The 18,908-nt window shown below is 58.1% G+C and overlaps 2 protein-coding genes and 1 non-coding gene across 7 annotated transcripts; all 3 read left to right on the top strand.

Moving 5' to 3' along the window:
* Positions 1-115: 115 nt before the first annotated feature.
* LOC133101813 (U7 small nuclear RNA) lies at positions 116-177 on the top strand. Its single transcript, XR_009702705.1, has one exon. It is a non-coding gene; the product is annotated as a U7 small nuclear RNA (small nuclear RNA).
* A 159-nt stretch (positions 178-336) lies between these two features.
* C11H12orf57 (chromosome 11 C12orf57 homolog) lies at positions 337-1,937 on the top strand. The gene is made up of 3 exons (XM_061205355.1): positions 337-487; positions 787-963; positions 1,709-1,937. Exons 1-3 carry the CDS (start codon positions 436-438, stop codon positions 1,858-1,860), a joined length of 381 nt encoding a protein of 126 aa, XP_061061338.1. The 5' UTR covers positions 337-435; the 3' UTR covers positions 1,861-1,937.
* A 409-nt stretch (positions 1,938-2,346) lies between these two features.
* Positions 2,347-17,986, top strand: PTPN6 (protein tyrosine phosphatase non-receptor type 6). Of its 5 annotated transcripts, XM_061205654.1 has the most exons (18): positions 2,347-2,617; positions 5,403-5,546; positions 6,601-7,569; positions 7,648-7,770; positions 7,968-8,162; positions 10,662-10,851; positions 11,009-11,125; positions 11,212-11,325; positions 11,483-11,579; positions 11,945-12,024; positions 12,199-12,348; positions 13,758-13,889; positions 14,007-14,161; positions 16,614-16,681; positions 16,783-16,934; positions 17,036-17,127; positions 17,483-17,623; positions 17,798-17,986. In XM_061205654.1, the coding sequence occupies exons 3-17, from the start codon at positions 7,562-7,564 to the stop codon at positions 17,595-17,597; spliced, it is 1,788 nt and encodes a 595-aa protein (XP_061061637.1). In that variant the 5' UTR covers positions 2,347-2,617; positions 5,403-5,546; positions 6,601-7,561; the 3' UTR covers positions 17,598-17,623; positions 17,798-17,986. The 5 variants fall into 5 exon arrangements, with proteins under 5 accessions (XP_061061637.1, XP_061061639.1, XP_061061635.1 ...); XM_061205656.1 differs by lacking the exon at positions 5,403-5,546; XM_061205655.1 differs by lacking the exons at positions 2,347-2,617; positions 5,403-5,546 and adding an exon at positions 2,645-3,536.
* The last annotated feature ends 922 nt before the right edge of the window (positions 17,987-18,908 follow it).

Genomic DNA, 18,908 nt, shown 5'->3' with positions numbered 1-18,908 from the left:
GCAGTGTGCCCTGTTGCTTGTATAGCAGTAAAGAGTAGGAAATGCCAATGGGAACTCACCCTAACCAATAGTGGAGTTGGTGGACATGCCACCTTCTCTCCAGGGTGTGTCCCGGCAGTGTTACAGCTCTTTTAGAATTTGTCTAGTAGGTTTTCTGGTTTTCACCGGAAAACCCCCACTATACAGTTTGTTTTTAACAATAGAATGATTTTTGAGTGAGTTCTGACATCTTTAGGTTGCATGCTGGTTTAGTTTTCTCATTACAAACTCGATACCGGGTGTTACGAGTGGAGAAATGGAGGTTGCACCGCGAGGTTTCCGGCTTCAGCTGATGCAGTTTCCCATCTGCCCCACCCGTTGGGAGAGCCGCTCTAGGAGACTGCTCGTTTCTCTTGGGCGTTTCCCTGGCTCCGTTGCACGTGCATCTTTTGTTCTATGGCGTCCGCCTCGGCTCAAGCTGCAGCGTTGAGTGCCGAGCAGGCCAAGGGTGAGAAACCGTCTAGTTGTCGGGTGGGCTTTCTGCCAGAAAAAGATGTGGGAGGAAGATCCGGAGCGAGAAACGTGGCTGCGTTTGCTGGGAAATGCGGGTGCCCGGTACCATACTCTCACTTAAGAAGGGTCCTTGCTCTGAGAGAGAGAGAGAGTCGGAGGCCGAGCTATTCGGGTTAATATGGTTTCAGTCCGTTAAGTAATTTCCTGTCCTCTTCGTTGTGTTTTCGGCTGGGCCCGCCGGCCGTGCTCCGATGCCTACACGGGACCCTTTCCGGGGATGCGTCTGATGTACAGTGGTTCTGGCCGAGGTGATCCAGGCGTTCTCGGCCCCGGAGAACGCCGTGCGCATGGACGAGGCTCGGGACAACGCGTGCAACGACATGGGCAAGATGTTGCAATTCGTGCTGCCCGTTGCCACGCAGATTCAGCAGGAGGTTATCAAAGCTTATGGCTTCAGCTGCGACGGGGAAGGTGGGTCAGACGGGGGTTGAGGAGAGAGCGATGGATCTTTTGGGCTCTGAGCCGTTGTCCCCTTTCTCGCCACACGGCGGCAGCCACACTCTACCTGTATTCGTACTCGTGACCTTGAGCCAAGCGAAGTCTGAAGTGCGTTTTCTAGTTACCATTAATTATACTGTTATCCCATTTTAAGATGAGGAAACAGACTCTAGAAATAAACCAAGTGCTGGAGGTCACAGCCGAGTTAGACCTGAAACCCGTTCTGATGGCTTGTAGTGAGGTATCGGCATGACCGCACAGTTCTGTAGCCCCCTCTAAGGTGTTTCAGCTCATCTCTGTATGAGGGTTGGCAGTCAATTCCTTTGGTGAGATCAGGGTGTTCCCCAAGGGTGCTTATTGATTCAGCTCAGCTGGCCCATGGCCCTCCTGTGTCCTGGTTATAGACTGGTGATCTTGCGGGTGTGCATCCTTTGGGGTCTTGTGACTAAATTGCTAAAATGGTTCACCTGATGGTGGGAAGCATGCTTCGGGATATTTTCATTCACTGCATCCCATCCAGTTGTACCCCAGTTGTAGACCAGGAAGTAGTTGATCCAACCACGCAGGGCAGAGGCCTGCATGTGTCTTGTTTTGCAGACAGCTACCTGGGGCCAGAGCGAGAGTAGCCAGCGACTCGGGCTCAAGCTGCCCCCTCCTGCCATCTTGGGCACATCCGTCCGCTGGGGGTGTGGATTGATGCTCCTGTTTCCCTTTGCAGGTGTCCTTAAGTTTGCCCGCTTGGTCAAGTCTTACGAGGCCCAGGATCCCGAGATTGCCAGCCTGTCGGGCAAGCTGAAGGCGCTGTTCCTGCCGCCCATGACCCTGCCGCCCCACGGGCCTGCTTCGGGTGGCAGTGTGGCCGCCTCCTGAGGGTTGGCCCTCCCGTGGCACTGCTGGGGAAGGGAAGACCTTGGTGTTCCGGAGGATATAAATGTGCCTATGACTTAGCCTTGCCGTCTGTCTTTTGTGACCCTGACAGCCTCTACGTCCTGGCCTGATGCGCTCTGCCTTTCAGGCTGCTCCATCTCCCGGTCCAGATCCTCCCCGTGCTCCTGCTGGGCCCAACCAGCTCCAGGGCAGAGTGGGGGGAGGGGCCGGCTCCTCAACGCCCTGGGCTGGGGGGCCTGCACGGGCAGCCCCGCCTCTGAGGAGTGGGGCTTCCTGGGCTTTTCCTGAGGCCCCTTGGCTTCTGTGTGCTGGGAGGGTCCCCCATTGGTTGGTGCTCCCTTGGCCAGGGTTACTTCCTGGTCTCTGCCCGCAGCACCCATCCTCCCTCAGCTCCGTTGGCCAGAGCGCCAGGTGGAGCTCCAGGTGGCTCCTCCCTTCCCCAGGGAAGGAGGCGGGGGAGAGGCAGGCGGCGCTGCCTGGGGCTAGAGGGAGAAGCCAGCTGCTGTGGGCGGTCTAAGGCCAGCCCCTCCCCACCTGTCCCTTTTCCGGGTTTATTAAGTCCAGGGGCTTGTCCCTGTGGTGTCTTGGCCTGGCGGGCAGCATCGAGAGGAAAGTGGCTGAGTTCTGAGTGTTCTTCCTCACCTTGGGCCACCGCACAGCTGCGCCACGGGCTCAGCCCCGCCCCCTGTGGCCATCTGCCTGTGACTCCCTACCCCTCTCGGGAAATGCTGTCCCATGGGTAAGTCCCCTGCTCCACTTGCGTATCACGGTCTCCTGTTCATTTGGGAGGGAGGGGCGGTGTTCCTGCTCACTCCTGACAGGTGTGTGACCGTGAGTGCGACCTGCCCCTGCCCCCTGCCCTGGGTCTGCTTCCCCGAAAGATGTCAGGAAATCCAGGCCCATTCGTAGCCCTCTGCACCACCCCCCGCCCCCCTTCTCTAGCACTTTCTCCCTGACAGATGCATATTTCTTCTCACCATTGCATTTCTCCCTTCACCCTCTGGTCCCCTGCTTCTGCCATCTGCTTAGGATCTGTCCCCCTGGGGAGCCCATGTCGTCTGAAACATTACACGTCTGAAAGGCAAATCTGAGAAGGCTCCCCTGTGCCCACTCAACTTCCCAGTATCCTTCATTCAGATTTCCTTCAGTTTCCCTTCGCTCCTCTGCATCAGTTCATTCAACAGATACCTGTTGAGCATCTGTTATATGCCAGGTGCTTTTTAAGGTGCTGCCAATACTGTAGCAAACAAGAGAGACACGGTCCCTGCCCTCACAGAGCTTCACTCACTCCAGTGGAGGGTGACAGACTGCCCAAGGAACCCACTAAATAGGATAATTGCAGGTTCTCAGAAGTATTACCCAGAAAATGAAACAGCTTCACGTGCTAGTAAGTGACTGGGGTGCCAGTGGCGTCACTGGCTGGAGGGGGCAGGGAGGGCTTTCCTGAGGAGGTGACACAGGAGCTGTGACCTGGAGGAGGAGGAGGAGGAGCCAGGCTCCAGTGCCCCTGGGCGGAGGGAACCTCCAGTGCAAAGGCCCTGCTGTGAGAACAAACTAAACGACAGTGCCTGCAGCAGAGTAGGCCAGTGGGGAGGGCCGGGACAGACCGGGCCTTGCTGGAGTTTGGATGCTACAGTGAGGACCTGCTTGGCATGTTGGTGAGTTGATGGGTTGTTCACCCCCGAGTCCTGCAGGTTCTTGCTTCTCACACTGACATCTGCCCTGGGGTGTGCCCTGCCTCCCCCAGTGCACACCTTGTCTCCTTCAGCCCTGATGTCAAGGTTCTGATTGAGTTCTCTGGTCCCTGATCCCTTCCGCACTCCCGCCTCGGTCGTTTTCCTACCAGGTGGTGGGCAAGGCCTCTCCTGGGACAGAATCCTCCCTTGGGTCCCCAGCCTGGCCCTGTGAGACCCTCTGCCATGGGTCCCAGCCTCTGAGAGCAGCTCAGCTCAGCCACAGTGCCCTGCTCCCACCCAGCGCTGCTCCAGTGGGTCCTGTGCCTGCCCCCGGGGGGCCTTTGCAGATCCTGCCTCTGCAGGAGTGCCGGCCCCTGTGGCCTCATCATGGGCTGTGCCAGTGCCCTGCCTCCTTCTCCAGCAGTGGTTGGTGTGGTGGGAAGGGCAGTGGCCTCACGTCAGACAGCCTTGGTTTGTTGCCTTCCCCTTACTAGCTTGTGACCTTGGGCAAGTCTCTGAGGCTTAGTTTTTGTTTCTAAAATTGAGCTAATGAAACCTACTAAATAATGTTGGCATGTGGATTAATAATGTCACATAAAAGCTGTTCGTGCCAAAAACTTACTTCATATTGGTCTTTTGTATCAGTATTTGGGAAATATTGTTAAGCCCATTTATCAGGTAGGGATACTGAGGCTCAGGGAACTTCAAGAACTTTCTAGATATTATTTCACCTTCTTTGCTCTTCCAGACTGCCTGTCTTTCTGCATCCCCCTTGATCTTCATCTCTACCTTTATTTCCTTGCTTTCCAAGTGAATAATTTTCTCTTCGGAATTAGTAGGCCCTTACTTTTGTAACTCTCAGCTTCCTTGAGCCTGTTTTCCTCCCTTAAAAAAAAAAATTCAGAAAAATAATTCCTACATCACAGGGATGTCTGAGGCCCAAATGGGATTGTGTGTGTGTGCAAGTGCTCTGTGAACTCCAGAGCACTTATGTCAAGGGAAGGGAGGTGCTTCTTATTTATTTTCCTGCCAGAGGACAGCAGAGACAGTACATCTCATCCTGGTGTCTGTCTGTCTTCTGGCTTGACCCCCTTCAGAGAAATTCCTGCTTCTTCCATGGTCAGGAATTTTCTGGGTTCCTAGTTAGTTTCTCTCCACCAAGTGGTGTAAGCTCCAGAAGGAGAGTGGCTTGTGGCCAGGGTGCGGGGAGTGTTCAGTGCCGAGCGTGGACCTGCAGCTTCGTGTGTGGTCAGGATGCGGTGTCCACATGTGGGTGTTTGCACCCAACCAGGTACGTGCGTAGATGGACATGAATGGTGAGGTGCATGTAGTGGGACTGTGTGTGCATAAGTGCATGCTTGTGTGCTTGTGTGCGTGCGTGTGTGTGTATACTCATCTGTATATGACAAGCAGGGTGTGCATGTGTAGGACCAGACCTGGGCTTGTGACCATGTATGTGCATGGGTGCGGATGAGCTTGGTTATTGGACACACACTCTGTGCGAGGCATGGTGCTAAGTTTTGACCACTTGGAGGTGAGCCAGACCGGCAGCGGACCCCCTGTGGTGGAGATGCCGATGTCCACCTCCTTCCTGCCCCCTGCTGTGGGGGTGAGTTCATGGTCTTTCAGGGCGGCTGTCCAAGACTGGAGGTAGTCAGTGTTAGACCATGCAATAAACAGACCAAGCAAGGCTCCCAGGGCCCCAGAAAGAGGCGGAAAAAAGAAGCCCTTTTTGGGGTGGGGGGGAAATTGATGTTCAAAAAATGATAAAGTAGCCAACATAAGAAAATAGACTTTTGTTGGGCTTGAACACGTTGTTATTTATTTTCCTCGTTTTTTGAGGCACAGCATCCACCATGTGCATGAATACTGAACATCACGTTTATCCCACCCGCGTACACACCACCCAGATCGCGACGTGGAGCATTCCCAGTAGCCCAGAAGTGTCCCGGGAATTGCGAGCTCCCAGGCAGTTTACTTATTTTTATAAAGGTAATACATGCCCATGATATAACCTTCAAAAAGGTGGAAGGGAGAAGGAAAGGTCCCTCCCAGCCCTCTCCTCCAGCCACCTGGTCCCCCTCCCTAGGGAAGCCACCGACAGGAGTTTCTTGCGTCTGTTCCGTTGGGCTTCTTTCCTCTTACTTTGGTTTGGGGATGTTTGTGATTGTATTTGGAATTACAGGGAGCATGACAAGCTTTTAGTGTTTAGGGCCTCTCCAGGTCAACCGGCCCTGAGAATAAGCCCTGGCAGGCCCTGGGCCCCCAGCCCCAGTCCCAGGAGACAGGCCTCTGGTCAGAGTCCTGAACTCCAGCGGATTCAGACCAGACCCCCTTGGCAAGAACCTACAGCTCAGGCATAGGGTGGACGCACCCATGGGGGCTGGTGGCTCCGCCCCCACCTGCTTCCCTAGGTCTGCTCCTTAACCTGACTGCAGGGTTGGGGCCAGATGGACGGGCCAAAGCCTGAGGACAAGAAGCAGAGAAGGTGCAAGTTGGACAGGGCATAGGGGTCATTCTGTCTATCCCTCTGCCCCAGGGCACCTCTTCAGCTATGTGTGTCAAGGGAGGGGAGGGCATCCCTCTGTAGGCATCTTCCCGGCCTTGGCAATTACGGAGTCTCCCCCTCCCACTGTGACCCTAATGGAAGAGTCTCCCAACCTCTGTTCTGTTTTCTTAGCTTTTTATTTTTATTTTATTTTTAAAAATATTTATTTATTTATGTTTTGGCTGCGTCAGGATTTAGTTGGGGGCGTGCGGGCTCTTCGCTTAAGTTGCGGTGTGTGTGCGGGCTTCTCTCTAGTTGTGGCACGTGTGGCATGTGGGATCTTAGTTCCCCAACCAGGGATTGAACTGGTGTCCCCTGCATTGCAAGATGGAGTCATTTTTTTAAAAATTTATTTTAATTTCTTTTCTTTTATTTATTTGTTTTTGGCTGCATTGGGTCTTCATTGCTGCACGCGGGCTTTCTCTAGTTGCGGCGAGCGGGGGCTACTCTTTGTTGCGGTCCGCGGACTTCTCATTGCGGTGTCTTCTCTTGTTGCAGAGCACGGGCTCTAGGCGCGTGGGCTCAGTAGTTGTGGCGCACGGGCTTAGTTGCTCCGCAGCATGCAGGATCTGCCCAGACCAGGGCTCGAACCAGTGTCCCCTGCATTGGCAGGCGGATTCTTAACCACTGCGCCACCAGGGAAGTCCCAGCTCTTCATTTTTTTATTGGAGTACAGTTCCAACCTCTGTTCTTTGAAGCCCTGAGGCCTGGCATACAGTAATTAAAATCACCGGCTTTGGAACCAGGCAGTCTGCTTTGCAGCCCGGCACTGCCACTTACTGACTGTTTGACCCTGGGCGAGCTCCCTACACTCCCCGAGCCCCAGGTTCCTTGTCTGGAAAATGGGGATGACGAAGGTACCTGCTTCACGGGGCTATAGTGATGACACATCGGATAAGGCATGTAAATATCATACAGTACAGTGCCTGGCATACAGACTCCACTAATGACAGTTGCCACCGTCACCATTATTAGTGGCTTGGACCAGGGAAGGCTGCGTGGAAGTGGCTGGTGGAGCAGGAGTAGATGGCGCGCGACTGGGTGGCTTCCCACGTACCGAGCATGATCTGCGCCCGGAGTGCGCCAGGCGCACGTGTGTCCTTATTCGGGTGTCCCCCCATGTGTGGAGGGCCACGCTCCCGAGGCCTTTGATGGCAGGCGTATGGGAAGTGGGCCTCCCCCCCACCTTGCCACTGCCACCCTGCGCAGCTTCTCCCCACTCTGCTCTAAAACGAGAAGTAGAGTGAGTTCCCCCAAGGGGTCGGCCGCGCCCCTTCCTGTCCCCGCCCTGCCGGCTGCCCCAGGCCAGTGGAGTGGCAGCCCCAGAACCAGGACCGCGGTGGTGAGGTGGCCTGGGCGCTGAGAGCCTCACGAGGCTTAGCCCCAGCGTTCTCCGCCTGCCCGGACTCAGCAGCACCACCCTGTTGCCTGCACCCCCTTCCCCCCGGGCACCCCCAGGATGGTGAGGTAAGGGCCGGGGACCCTGGGTAGGCAGGAGGTGGGGTGCCCCAGGACCCTCTCCTCACTGCCCTCCCGGCCTCCCAGGTGGTTTCACCGAGACCTCAGCGGGCTGGATGCCGAGACCCTGCTCAAGGGCCGAGGGGTCAACGGGAGCTTCCTGGCTCGGCCCAGTCGCAAGAACCAGGGCGACTTCTCCCTCTCCGTCAGGTGGGTGGCCTGAGGCTCTAGCGGGAGCCAGGACTTGGCCTCTCACTCTGGTTGCCCAGGCCCCAGCACGTCGCGGCCCTGTGTGTGTCCACCCCGCCCCCGTGTGCGCTCCCTGCCCAGGACCCCCGCCCATCCCCCCCCCGCCCCCACCTCCGCTCTCGCATCCACCGACCTCACCGCTGCCCGGTGCCCTGCAGGGTGGGGGATCAGGTGACCCACATAAGGATCCAGAACTCGGGGGATTTCTACGACCTGTATGGAGGGGAGAAGTTCGCGACGCTGACGGAGCTGGTGGAGTACTACACGCAGCAGCAGGGCGTCCTGCAGGACCGCGATGGCACCATCATCCACCTCAAGTACCCGCTGAACTGCTCAGATCCCACCAGTGAGAGGTGAGGGGCTTCGCGCCCTGGCCCAGCCCACGGAGAGGTGGGCTGGCCTCCACCCCAAGTGCCCCTCCCCCCCCGCCCCCCACTCCTTCTCAGGGCTCTGTGGGCCTCTTCCCTCCATGTGATCCTGGGGCCCCTTTCCATCAACCCCTGAGGAAGCAAGAGAAGGTCACCTCGCCCTTCTCCAGGGTCCCTGTCTGCCAGCAGCCCAGGCTCTGCTAGTGCCCGAGAGGCCACTCCTCGTGGCTGTGTTTCCCAGCAGTCTGGCTCTGTTGTTAGAAAGAACTTCTTCTTACCTGGAACAGAATCTGCCCTCCTGTAACTGTTCCCTCCCCAGCAGGGGTTAATACAGGGAGAGGCTGATGTTGAGGAAGAGCATAGGGACCAGCGTTTATGAGGACACTTAGTGCCTCATCTCAGCAACCCCGTGAGGACGGGTCTGCCCTCTTGGGCTGGGTGGAGCTGGACGAGTCCCTTGACCAGAACCCAGATCATTGAAAACTGTGTGATAGGTGTGTAAGGGGCCTAGTACCTGGGCACAGGGTAATGCTCCAGGCATCTTTTTGGCTCCAAAGATGTGGTCCCCAGAACTGGGCTGGCTACCTCCCATGCAGTCTCCCCAGTGCACAGGTGGAGCGTGGTGGGCCCCCAACACTCAGCAGGACATGGTTAGGGTCCTGGTCCGTGAGTCCATGACTCATTTTATAGCTTCATCTCCGTGACAGCTCCTATTAAGGGGAAGGGCAGCTGAACAACTCTGGGTTTTTTTTCACACTCCTGGGGCCAAGTCAACTTGCCCTTGTCCTGTATTTGTGTATCGATTGTTGAAATGATTCTGAACTTTGATTCTGTCCGCTTTCAGTCTCTCTGACATGCGTGCCTCCCAATGTGCATTCATATTTTTTTCAAGTCAGTGATTGAAACTTAGCCCTGGATGAGGCTGAAGTTAAGGCCCCAGGGCCTACCCCTGGAGACCTCTTTCCCATGAACGTGAAGCCACTGATCCACTTCCTGTGAAACTACCTCTTCTAGGAGGGAAGCCACATTGATGACCTTGCTGGTGGCTGCCCTTCCTTGGTGTCTGCCCCCTCTTGCCCTTTTCCTGCACCCCACCTGCAACATTCATGGGGATTTTCCACCCAGACTCTCTTGAGCTCTTCAGGTCCTGGCTTCCTCCTCGTCTGGGCCAGGATCTGCCCTGCTGGCTGCTGCAGGAAGAGGGTGGAGCTGGAAGAGGGATGGAGCTGAGCAGACCCCCTGGGAGGGGCCTGAGGCCTGGGTTCCAACTGCGGCTGGGAGAAGTCGAGCACCGAGGGAATCAAGACCTGGGCAGCTGACTCTAAGAGGCCCTTTTGGTTACCCGTGCCAGGAGGCCTGGGCTCACCCTTGACCCCGGGAGTGTGTGGAGGAGGCTCTTTCTCCAAACCTCAGCTTGTGTTCTCGCAGCTGCCCCACTCCCTCTGCGGGAATTTGCATTTGTCCCCTCACTGGCTAGCTCTCCCCTGTGGTCAGCCTGACATTTGCATGGAAACTTCCTCATCCTGGGGCCTGGGGGAAGCGGGTTAGCCCCCTCTCCATAGCCCTGGGGACCTGGCCTATCCCCGAGTGTTGGGATGGGGTGGCCCAGGGGGTCCTGGATAGGGCAGGAGACTCTGGAAGTCTCTGAGCTGCAGTCTCCTTGGGGCAGGAGTGAGATGGGGCGGGACAGACTGGCCCCCTCCCTCCTTCTCCCCATTCCTGCGGTTGGAAAATGCCCCCCCTCCCCTGGTCCCTGGGCTGAGGAAACCTCACAACCTCACTTCTCACTCTCTCCCCAGAAGGAGTTTTGTGTTTTTTCCATCACGTGGTTTCCTGTGGGGCTGGGCATTGCGGGGCTACAGTTTCCTCCTGGGAAGGGGGTGTGCTTTGGGGAAAGGTCCTAGTTCTGCTTTCTGCCCCTCTGAGCCCCTCTGAGCCCCTCTAACAGCTCCTTCAGTGGCATCATCCCAGGCACCCCAGAGCCCCCAAACCACTCTTACCCAGCGGGGTTGTCTGCCTTCCTGGCCCCCCTGGGGAACTTCTCCCCATCATGCCTCCCTTGTGACTTCCGTCTCTCCCATCCCCAGCACTCTCTGTGGTTTGGCCTCTGCATTTGTTTCCCTAGCCCAGCCCTGTCTTTCATGGAGACCCTTCCTGGGTTTCTCCCCTCCAAATATTCTGGATATGGCCTGCCTGTCTGCCTTTGTCTTAAACTTTCAGAGGTGGGCCTGCTTAGAAGTCCTGAGGCTCGCCTCTTATCAGCAAGGGCCTTGGGCCAGTGTGCAATCACCCAGCCTCAGTTTCTTCATCTGCAGAATGGGTAGTATCTACTTCTCAGCATTTTTGTGATGGTGGTGGATTTGAAAGCATATAGCAGAGTGCCTGCACGTGGCAGGTGCCCGGTTTCCCTGCCCCCTTCGTGAATGTCTACCCAGCACCTGCCCCTGGCCTCGGTCTCACCTCCCTGGATGCTGTCTTCTCTAGGTGGTACCATGGCCACATGTCTGGAGGGCAGGCAGAGACACTGCTGCAGGCCAAGGGTGAGCCCTGGACTTTTCTCGTGCGTGAAAGTCTCAGCCAGCCTGGAGATTTTGTGCTGTCCGTGCTCAGCGACCAGCCAAAGGCTGGGCCGGGCTCCCCGCTCAGAGTCACCCATATCAAGGTCATGTGTGAGGTAAGACATCTGGGTAGTGGGGCGGCATCCTGCTGGGGGTCCCATCTGTGCTCCAGCATTGCCCGTGGAGAGGGTCAGCCTGGGCTTCAGTCTGAGGCTGGGGGTCCGGGGAGGGAGACTCGGGTCCTGAGAGGTGGCCTGACTCGGCCCCCCTCAGGGTGGACGCTACACAGTGGGTGGTTCAGAGACCTTCGACAGCCTCACGGATCTGGTGGAGCATTTCAAGAGGACGGGGATCGAGGAGGCCTCGGGCGCCTTCGTCTACCTGCGGCAGGTGAGGGGTGGGCCTGGCTGCCTCCTTCCTTCCCCTGAGCTTCTGAGCTCTAGAAGCGGCTGACTTCTCGCCCTCCCTCGCCCCAGCCATACTACGCCACGAGGGTGAACGCAGCTGACATTGAGAACCGGGTCTTGGAACTGAACAAGAAGCAGGAGTCGGAGGACACAGCCAAGGCTGGCTTCTGGGAGGAGTTTGAGGTGCGTGATGGGACCAGCAGGGCAAAGGGCCTGGGGTCCCAGGCAGACCCCGTCCCCTCTCTCCCCACCCCTTACTCTGATCTGCCCCACGTCCTCGCCACCCGTGGACGGCCCGTCTCCAGGGCCTGGGGCTCCATTTCCCCCTCTTGCCCCACAGAGTCTGCAGAAGCAGGAGGTGAAGAACTTGCACCAGCGGCTGGAAGGGCAGCGGCCAGAAAACAAGAGCAAGAACCGTTACAAGAACATCCTTCCGTGTGAGTGCCCGATCCCTGGGCAGCCTCCAGCCCTCCCCCAGCCGTTCACCCTGGAGACTCCCCTTCCGCCAGCCGACCTCCCCCCAGCTCAGAGGGTCTCTTCCCCCAGCTCAAGGGGGGACCCCTCTCCACCCGCAGTAGAGCCTCCCCTCCTCCAGAAAGCCTCTGCTCCTCCCAGAGGGGCCTCCGGCACGCCACCCCCACCCCCTTCTTCCTCTGAAACCTCTAGCCCCACCCCATACAGATGCCCCATCCCTGCCTGCCCGCAGGGCTCTGAGAGCTCGTGGCTTCTGGGCAAGAAAGGCCTGGAAACTCAGGAAGGGTCTGACCCACGCCTTTCTTGCTTCCTCTCTGCCCGCTCGCAGTCGACCACAGCCGAGTGGTCCTGCAGGGACGTGACAGTAACATCCCTGGGTCCGACTACATTAACGCCAACTACGTCAAGGTGGGTGTGCCCGCCGGTCATGGGGGAGGGGGGGCTGGGCCCTGGGGACCCCCGTTCGTGGGGGGGCTGGGTCCAAAGATGCACGGGCGAAGCCAGAGCTGTTGCCTTGGGTGGCTGAGTGTGGCAGGGGTGCGAGGGGCTCACGGTCCTGCGTGTCTCTGCACCCGCGTCCAGAACCAGCTGCTAGGCCCGGATGAGAATGCTAAGACCTACATCGCCAGCCAGGGCTGCCTGGAGGCCACGGTCCTCGACTTCTGGCAGATGGTGTGGCAGGAGAACACCCGTGTCATCGTCATGACCACCCGGGAGGTGGAGAAGGGCCGGGTAAGCCGAGCCCCCCGCCGCCGAGCCCCCCAGTAGTCGTCCACCACCATTAAGCCAAAGAGACTTGGGGCACCTCGGAGGGCAAGGGTCCTACCTTGTTGGGAAACTGAGGCACGAGGTCTGGGTACACGCTGACTCCCGGATCCCTGCTTCCCACCCTGGGCTCCCCTGACCACCAGACCCAGATTTCCAGTGGCCTCTTTCCTTAAAGTGTCCCTCTGTCCCGCTCTGGGCAGCAGCCCTTCCTGTCCTCTCGGCCTCATAATACTCTCTGGAGTCAGCCCCAAACCCTCACCCCACGGGCAAGCTACCTCCCTGCCTGCAGGCCGCCCCCTTCCCACGGCACCCTCTGCAGTGGAGTGGCCGTGACCCGCGCAGAGCACACACTGCACCAGGCTGCTCCCGCTGAGAACGCTGCCATGGCTCCCAGCTGCCTTCAGAACAGTCACACTGCCGGGCCTGGCCCTCAGGCCTGGTGGCTGCCCTCCGGCCCTCGCTGCCTCTGACTGGCCAGGCTCCCTAAGGTCTCCATGCCTCTGCACGAGCTCATTTCTGCTAGGGACTAACTTCCTGGCTCTGCGCTCTCTCTGCCTGACAGACTCCTCGCTTTGTTTTTTTTTTTTTTATTTTCTTTCTTTCTTTCTTTTTGGCTGCGTTGGTTCTTCGTTGCTGCGTGTGGGCTTTCTCTAGTTGCAGCGAGCGCGGGCTACTCTTCGTTGCGGTGCATGGGCTTCTCATTGCGGTGGCTTCTCTTTGTCGTGGAGCACAGGCTCTAGGCATGCGGGCTGCAGTAGTTGTGGTATGTGGACTCAGTAGTTGTGGCTCGCGGGCTCTAGAGTGCAGGCTCAGTAGTTGTGGCACACAGGCTTAGTTGCTTCACGGCATGTGGGATCTTCCTGGACCAGGGCTCGAACCCGTGTTCCCTGCATTGGCAGGCGGATTCCTAACCACTGCGCCACCAGGGAAGCCCGACTCCTCGTTTTTTTGAAGACCCAGCTCAAATGCTCCCTCCTCTGTGAAGCCGTCCCTGATTTCCTCCGTTCCGAGAGGGAGGATTAGTCTCTCCCTCCCCCCGGCTCCTCAGCGGCTCTGGTTCCCTGCTCACCTATCTGTCTGTGAGCTCCTGCAGGCACAGGGGCATAGGCTGCGCCTTACTTGTGTCTGTAACTCCAGCCTGGTTTGCACAGCTTCGGGTTCAGTGCGTGTGCCAGCCAACGTGCACTGAATGACTTGTTAAGTGGCTGGTGAGGTCTCACCACCTGTAAGAGGCCGAGCCAGGCCCTATGTCTCTGACTCTTGGCCAGTTCATCTGTTCATCCATCAGATGCTGACGGGGCCAGCACCAGGGACTCAGGCCCTGCTTGAGGTGGGCACAGGCCTCAGTCCCCACCTTCACCCTCCCTTTTCAGAACAAATGTGTCCCATACTGGCCAGAGGTGGGCACTCAGCGCGTTTATGGACTCTACGCTGTAACCAACTGCGGGGAACACGACACAGCTGAGTACAAACTCCGCACCTTACAGGTCTCCCCGCTGGACAATGTGAGTGGCCCCTGCCCCTGCCCCATGCCCGGGGCCCTCCTCACACCTGTTCTCTTTGGTTGGGTCGAATGAGGCCATGCGTGGGAGCAAGGGCCACTGACTATGTCCTTGACCCAGGGGGACCTGGTTCGGGAGATCTGGCACTACCAGTACCTGAGCTGGCCTGACCACGGGGTCCCCAGCGAGCCTGGGGGTGTCCTCAGCTTCCTGGACCAGATCAACCAGCGGCAGGAAAGTCTGCCTCACCCAGGGCCCATCATCGTGCACTGCAGGTGAGAATAATAATGATGATATTAGTAATAATAATCAAAGTAGTAGCTGGCAGGTGAGTACTGCTAAGTGCCATGCACACTTGTAAGCAATTTACGTAGTAGCTCATTTAATGCCTCCCCTGGCCTCCACCTCTTCTGGGTTCCCTGATACTGTTTTTTGTTTTGTTTTGCAATTTTTTTTTTTTTTTTTAAACAGGCACAACCGTTGACCACATAACAATACTCTTTTTTTTTTTTTAATTTTTTTAATTAATGGCTGTGCTGGGTCTTCGTTTCTGTGCTAGGGCTTTCTCCAGTTGCGGCGAGCGGGGGCCACTCTTCATCATGGTGCGCGGGCCTCTCACTGTCGCGGCCTCTCCCATTGCGGAGCACAGGCTCCAGACGCGCAAGCTCAGTAGTTGTGGCGCACGGGCCCAGTTGCTCCGCGGCATGTGGGATCTTCCCAGACCAGGGCTCGAACCCATGTCCCCTGCATTGGCAGGCAGATTCTTAACCACTGCGCCACCAGGAAAGCCCTTTGTTTTGTTTTGGCCACGCCATGTGGCATGTGGGATCTCAGTTCCCCCACCAGGGATGGAACCCGTGCCCACTGCATTGGGAGCGAGGAGTCTTAACTTCTGGACCTCCAGGGAAGTCCCTGGGTTCCCTGATGACTCCAGACCCATGGGTGGAACTTAAGCTTGAACCAAGCCCATTGTTTGATCCTGTGCCTAGTGGGGCGGGCTTCCTCAGAGACTTCCCTGGATGTAGCATCTAGTCCAACCCTGCCACATACAGATGAGGAAACAGGCCCAGCCTCCTGCCAGGTCACCGCTGGTCAGTGGGGGAGCCTGGAGCAGGGCTCACGGTAGACCCAGGTCCTGGTCACTCCGGTTTTCTCAGACACGCCTACCCAGCCGGTGTTTCTGGTGTTTCTCCTTGGGGTTGGTGTAGCTCCCCATCCCTTCTCTTTTCCATCTGCAGCCCTGGGCGGCGGGCTGAGGCTTCTTCATTGCTGCAACCTACCTCTCCCTTCCCGCCAGTGCCCCCAACTCAGCCCTTGGGCTCATGCACCACTAGCTCCACTGGAGACCCTCATGTTCATGGTCAGGAGACCCCGTTCCTGCTAAGGTGGGAAGCTGAGGGGTCAGCAAGGAGGAGCAGGTGTCCCATCAGGCCTGAGGGGCAGCGTCCCGCAGACGGGCCTACTCAGCCGGCCCGGCCTGGGGGGATGGGAGGCAGCAGGCACAGGGTCCTGGACAGACGCCGCTGCTCAAAATTCCAGCTCCTCCACTCACTGGCTGTGCGATCTTGGGCAAAGGACTTCCCTTCTCTGACCCCCGGATTCCTTGTCCGTAAAATCAGGGTCTCATAGGGTTGTTGTGAGTGTGAGACCCTCTCACTGTGTCTGGAATACAGTAAATGCCCAAGAATGGAGCTGTTAATGCTTCAATAGCTCATGTCAGGCAGGGTACGGGGAAATGGGAATCTGCTCTGTCCTCTTCCCTTCAGCTCCCTCCACGTGACCCCAGGGCCGCGAGGGCTGGGGCTTCCTCCTTCTGCCCCACCGGCAACTGCGCGTCCTGGGGCAGGGCCGGGGGGCTGAGTCTGGAGGTGCCCCCCACGTGCTGCCTCAGGGACTCTGCCTCCAGGCCGTGCCTCCCCCCCCCCTTCTTGAAATCCCCATGGCCTTAATTTAGACGTTACAGGAAGGAAGTGGGTGAGGGGGTGTTATTTTTGACAATCTGGGTTTGAAATTAGACAGTGCACCTCAGGGCATTGGCCTGACTGGCCTAGCCGAGGGGGTGGGACTCGGCTCTATGTGTGGTCGTGAGGCTCCTGGGGTCTGTTTGCCCAGGGGTGGCGGCAGAGGGTGGGGAGAAGGCAGACTTCCTGCTGCGATGCTCCCCCAAGTTTCCTGAGCCCAGTGGCTCCCGAGGCCTGCTGTCTTGGACGCTGCCCTTGCCCTGCCATCAGGATCTGAAGAAAAAGGGAAATGGAGCCTTGCCGAAAGATGCTCCCGAGGCGAGGAGGGCAGCCTCGCTGGGGCCAAGGCTGTGGGAGAGGGCCGAGGAGGCCCAGGGTACCAGGGGAGCAGGCAGGATGTGGTCGGGGAACGGGGTCCCAGATCTCCTGGGGTGGGGGGCAGAGTGAGGGGTGGAAGCAGGCGGTGGAGTGTGGTGCTGGGAAGAAGGAAAGTGATGGGTGTCTGGGGAGCAGTGTCTTAGCACTTGAGAGCCAGGTTCTGCCCCCAAATCCCTTGGCTGGAGTGATGAGCACCGGTGCAGAGTTGGGCAGACTTCTACCCTGCCTACCCTCCCAGTGACCCTGCCTGGTTCCTGCATCTCACATCTCGCTGGTTCCCTAAGCCCCGCCCCTGCCGGTGCTGCGCTGACACCCCGCCCCCCCTGCCCTGCCGCCGCTTCCCGGCTAGTGCAGGCTGGGTCTCTGATGGTGCCCCTTCTCTCCCCAGCGCCGGCATCGGCCGCACCGGCACCATCATTGTCATCGACATGCTTATGGAGAGCATCTCCACCAAGGGTGAGGGTGACCTGTGGGAGATGCGGGGGCAGGTGGGGGAGCGGCCCCCCGTGTCCACCACCTCTGCCCAGGGCCTGACGTCCAGCTGCCCTCCCTGCCAGGCCTGGACTGTGACATCGACATCCAGAAGACGATCCAGATGGTACGGGCCCAGCGCTCGGGCATGGTGCAGACGGAGGCGCAGTACAAGTTCATCTACGTGGCCATCGCCCAGTTCATCGAAACCACCAAGAAGAAGCTGGAGGTCATGCAGGTGCGGGCAGAGCATGGCCTGGTGGGGCCGAGGGAGGGGGGCAGTGGGCATTGTCCGGTGCTGCTGGGACCACTGGCCTCCCACCACACTTCTTCCCACAGTCCCAGAAGGGCCGGGAGTCGGAGTACGGGAACATTACCTACCCCCCAGCCATGAAGAATGCCCATGCCAAGGCCGCCCGCACCTCCTCCAAGTGAGTGGCCCCACCTCCCGCCTCCCAGCATCTGCCCCTTTCTCTTCCCCAGCCCGACCCGTCCTTTCCAGGGAGGTTCGGGTTGAAGTTCAAGCTTGGTTCTTACAACCTGTGTTCACAAGTGTCTCCTGACTGCCCTCCACGTGGGGCCTGTGCTAGGCACTGATGTGTGAGGTGGAGCCTCCGCTCCCAGAGGAGCTTCTAGTCTAGTGTAAGGACACTGTCAGGACTGGTCTCCTCGCTCTCCTGGCCTCAGTTTGCTCACCTGTGAGATGGGGTGGCCCCGAGGGGCTGCTGGTGCTGGAGACCCCTGCCCTGTCTGCTGACTGCCCGCACCTGCCTGCCCCGCCTGCAGACACAAGGAGGACGTGTATGAGAACGTGCACGGTAAGAACAAGAGAGAGGAGAAGGTGAAGAAGCAGCGGTCAGCCGACAAGGAGAAGAGCAAGGGTTCCCTGAAGAGGAAGTGAGCTGGGCCTGTCCTGCGGCGGCCACGGTACGGCCCCTCCCGGGCCTGCCCTCAGGGGCCCCCAGGCCCGGTGCTCTCCCCGGATGGGATGGATGGGGCGGCTGCGGCCTCACCCTGTCTTCCCAGCCCAACCAGACGTGTGTCTTGTCCCCCCCCTCCAGGTCCAACCCCCTCTTACCCCTTCCTTCCCTGTCTCTGCAGCCTCAGCCCCGTCCCTGCAGAGGCCTCCAGTGGAAGACGCAGAGCCTGAACCTCGGAGCCTGGCCCCCCATTCCATTGTAATTTAAATGGCCGTGTCCCCACCTCCCTCTCCCAGCCCCTGTATATAGCCCAGCAAGGCCCCTGGCAGGGCCAGGCCCTTCTCGTGTAAATAAAGCCTCTAGGTCACTGTGTGTGGGTCTCTAACTCTGTGTGCCTGGGCGGGAGGGGGAGGCGGGCAGGGAGTGCTACATGTGGACACAGAAAGCTGGGCCTTCACAGTCTGACACACGAGTGTGAGTGTGGGCCGGGTTCCTCCGCCATCTCGTCCCTTTAAAGTGGAGGATGGTCCCGCCAGGGTGGTTGTGAAGATCACTGAGATCAGGGATGATGAAATTCGTTACACTCCTGCCATGTGTCAGGCGCTGTTGAAAAGACTAAAAGTGGTAATTGAACCGAGGTACCTGTATCATTCCTATTTTACAGTGGGAGAAACTGAGACACAGAGAGATTAAATAACTTGCTCAAGGCCACAGGACTATTGAGCAGCGAAGCTAAGATTTTAACTCGGGCCTTCTGACCCCAGAGCCTGCATTCCTGGAGACGCAGCCAGGGTCACCCCGAGGGGGACACAACCACATTCTCCAGCCTGACTTCTACATCCAGGAGCTAAGAAGATCGATAACAACGGCCAGTTAACACAGGCCCAGGGCCAACCTCCCTCCCCCGGGCACCTGGTGTGCAAAGGGGCGCCACGCTCCTCCCTTTCTGGGGCTACTAAGAGCCCTTAGGCTCTTGGTCAGAGTTTCAGTTTTATTTTTGTTTGCTCTTTCTTCCCCTGGGTCCAGAGTGGACAAGAGCGATGATTCCTTCTTTGCGTTAAGGCTTTATGTTGATTGATAACGCTAGTCTCCTGGGGAGTTGAGCCTGAGAGAGTCTGACTTGGGAAGGCCCGGCTTCCTGCTGCTGGGCCGGCTGAGGCTGGGTGGTCATTCACTCAGCATACACTTTGTTTATTGAGCGTCCCTGTGTCCCAGGCACTGGAGCAGTGCTGGGGCATGATGGTGAACCCGACAATTCCTGTCCTGGTGGGAAGGCAGACCCAGAAACAGTC

Source organism: Eubalaena glacialis, chromosome 11 (genome assembly GCF_028564815.1).
Source record: "Eubalaena glacialis isolate mEubGla1 chromosome 11, mEubGla1.1.hap2.+ XY, whole genome shotgun sequence".
NCBI lineage: Eukaryota > Metazoa > Chordata > Mammalia > Artiodactyla > Balaenidae > Eubalaena > Eubalaena glacialis.
This window is presented reverse-complemented; position numbering and strand designations above follow the sequence as displayed.

Coding starts and splice junctions, on each gene's coding strand:
- PTPN6 (XM_061205652.1), top strand. Junction 11,580..11,944: donor TTACAAGAACATCCTTCCGT/GTGAGTGCCCGA, acceptor GCCCGCTCGCAG/TCGACCACAGCCGAGTGGTC. Junction 12,025..12,198: donor TTAACGCCAACTACGTCAAG/GTGGGTGTGCCC, acceptor ACCCGCGTCCAG/AACCAGCTGCTAGGCCCGGA.
- C11H12orf57 (XM_061205355.1), top strand. CDS start 436: ATGGCGTCCGCCTCGGCTCAAGCTGCAGCGTTGAGTGCCGAGCAGGCC. Junction 488..786: donor GAGTGCCGAGCAGGCCAAGG/GTGAGAAACCGT, acceptor TCTGATGTACAG/TGGTTCTGGCCGAGGTGATC. Junction 964..1,708: donor CTTCAGCTGCGACGGGGAAG/GTGGGTCAGACG, acceptor TTCCCTTTGCAG/GTGTCCTTAAGTTTGCCCGC.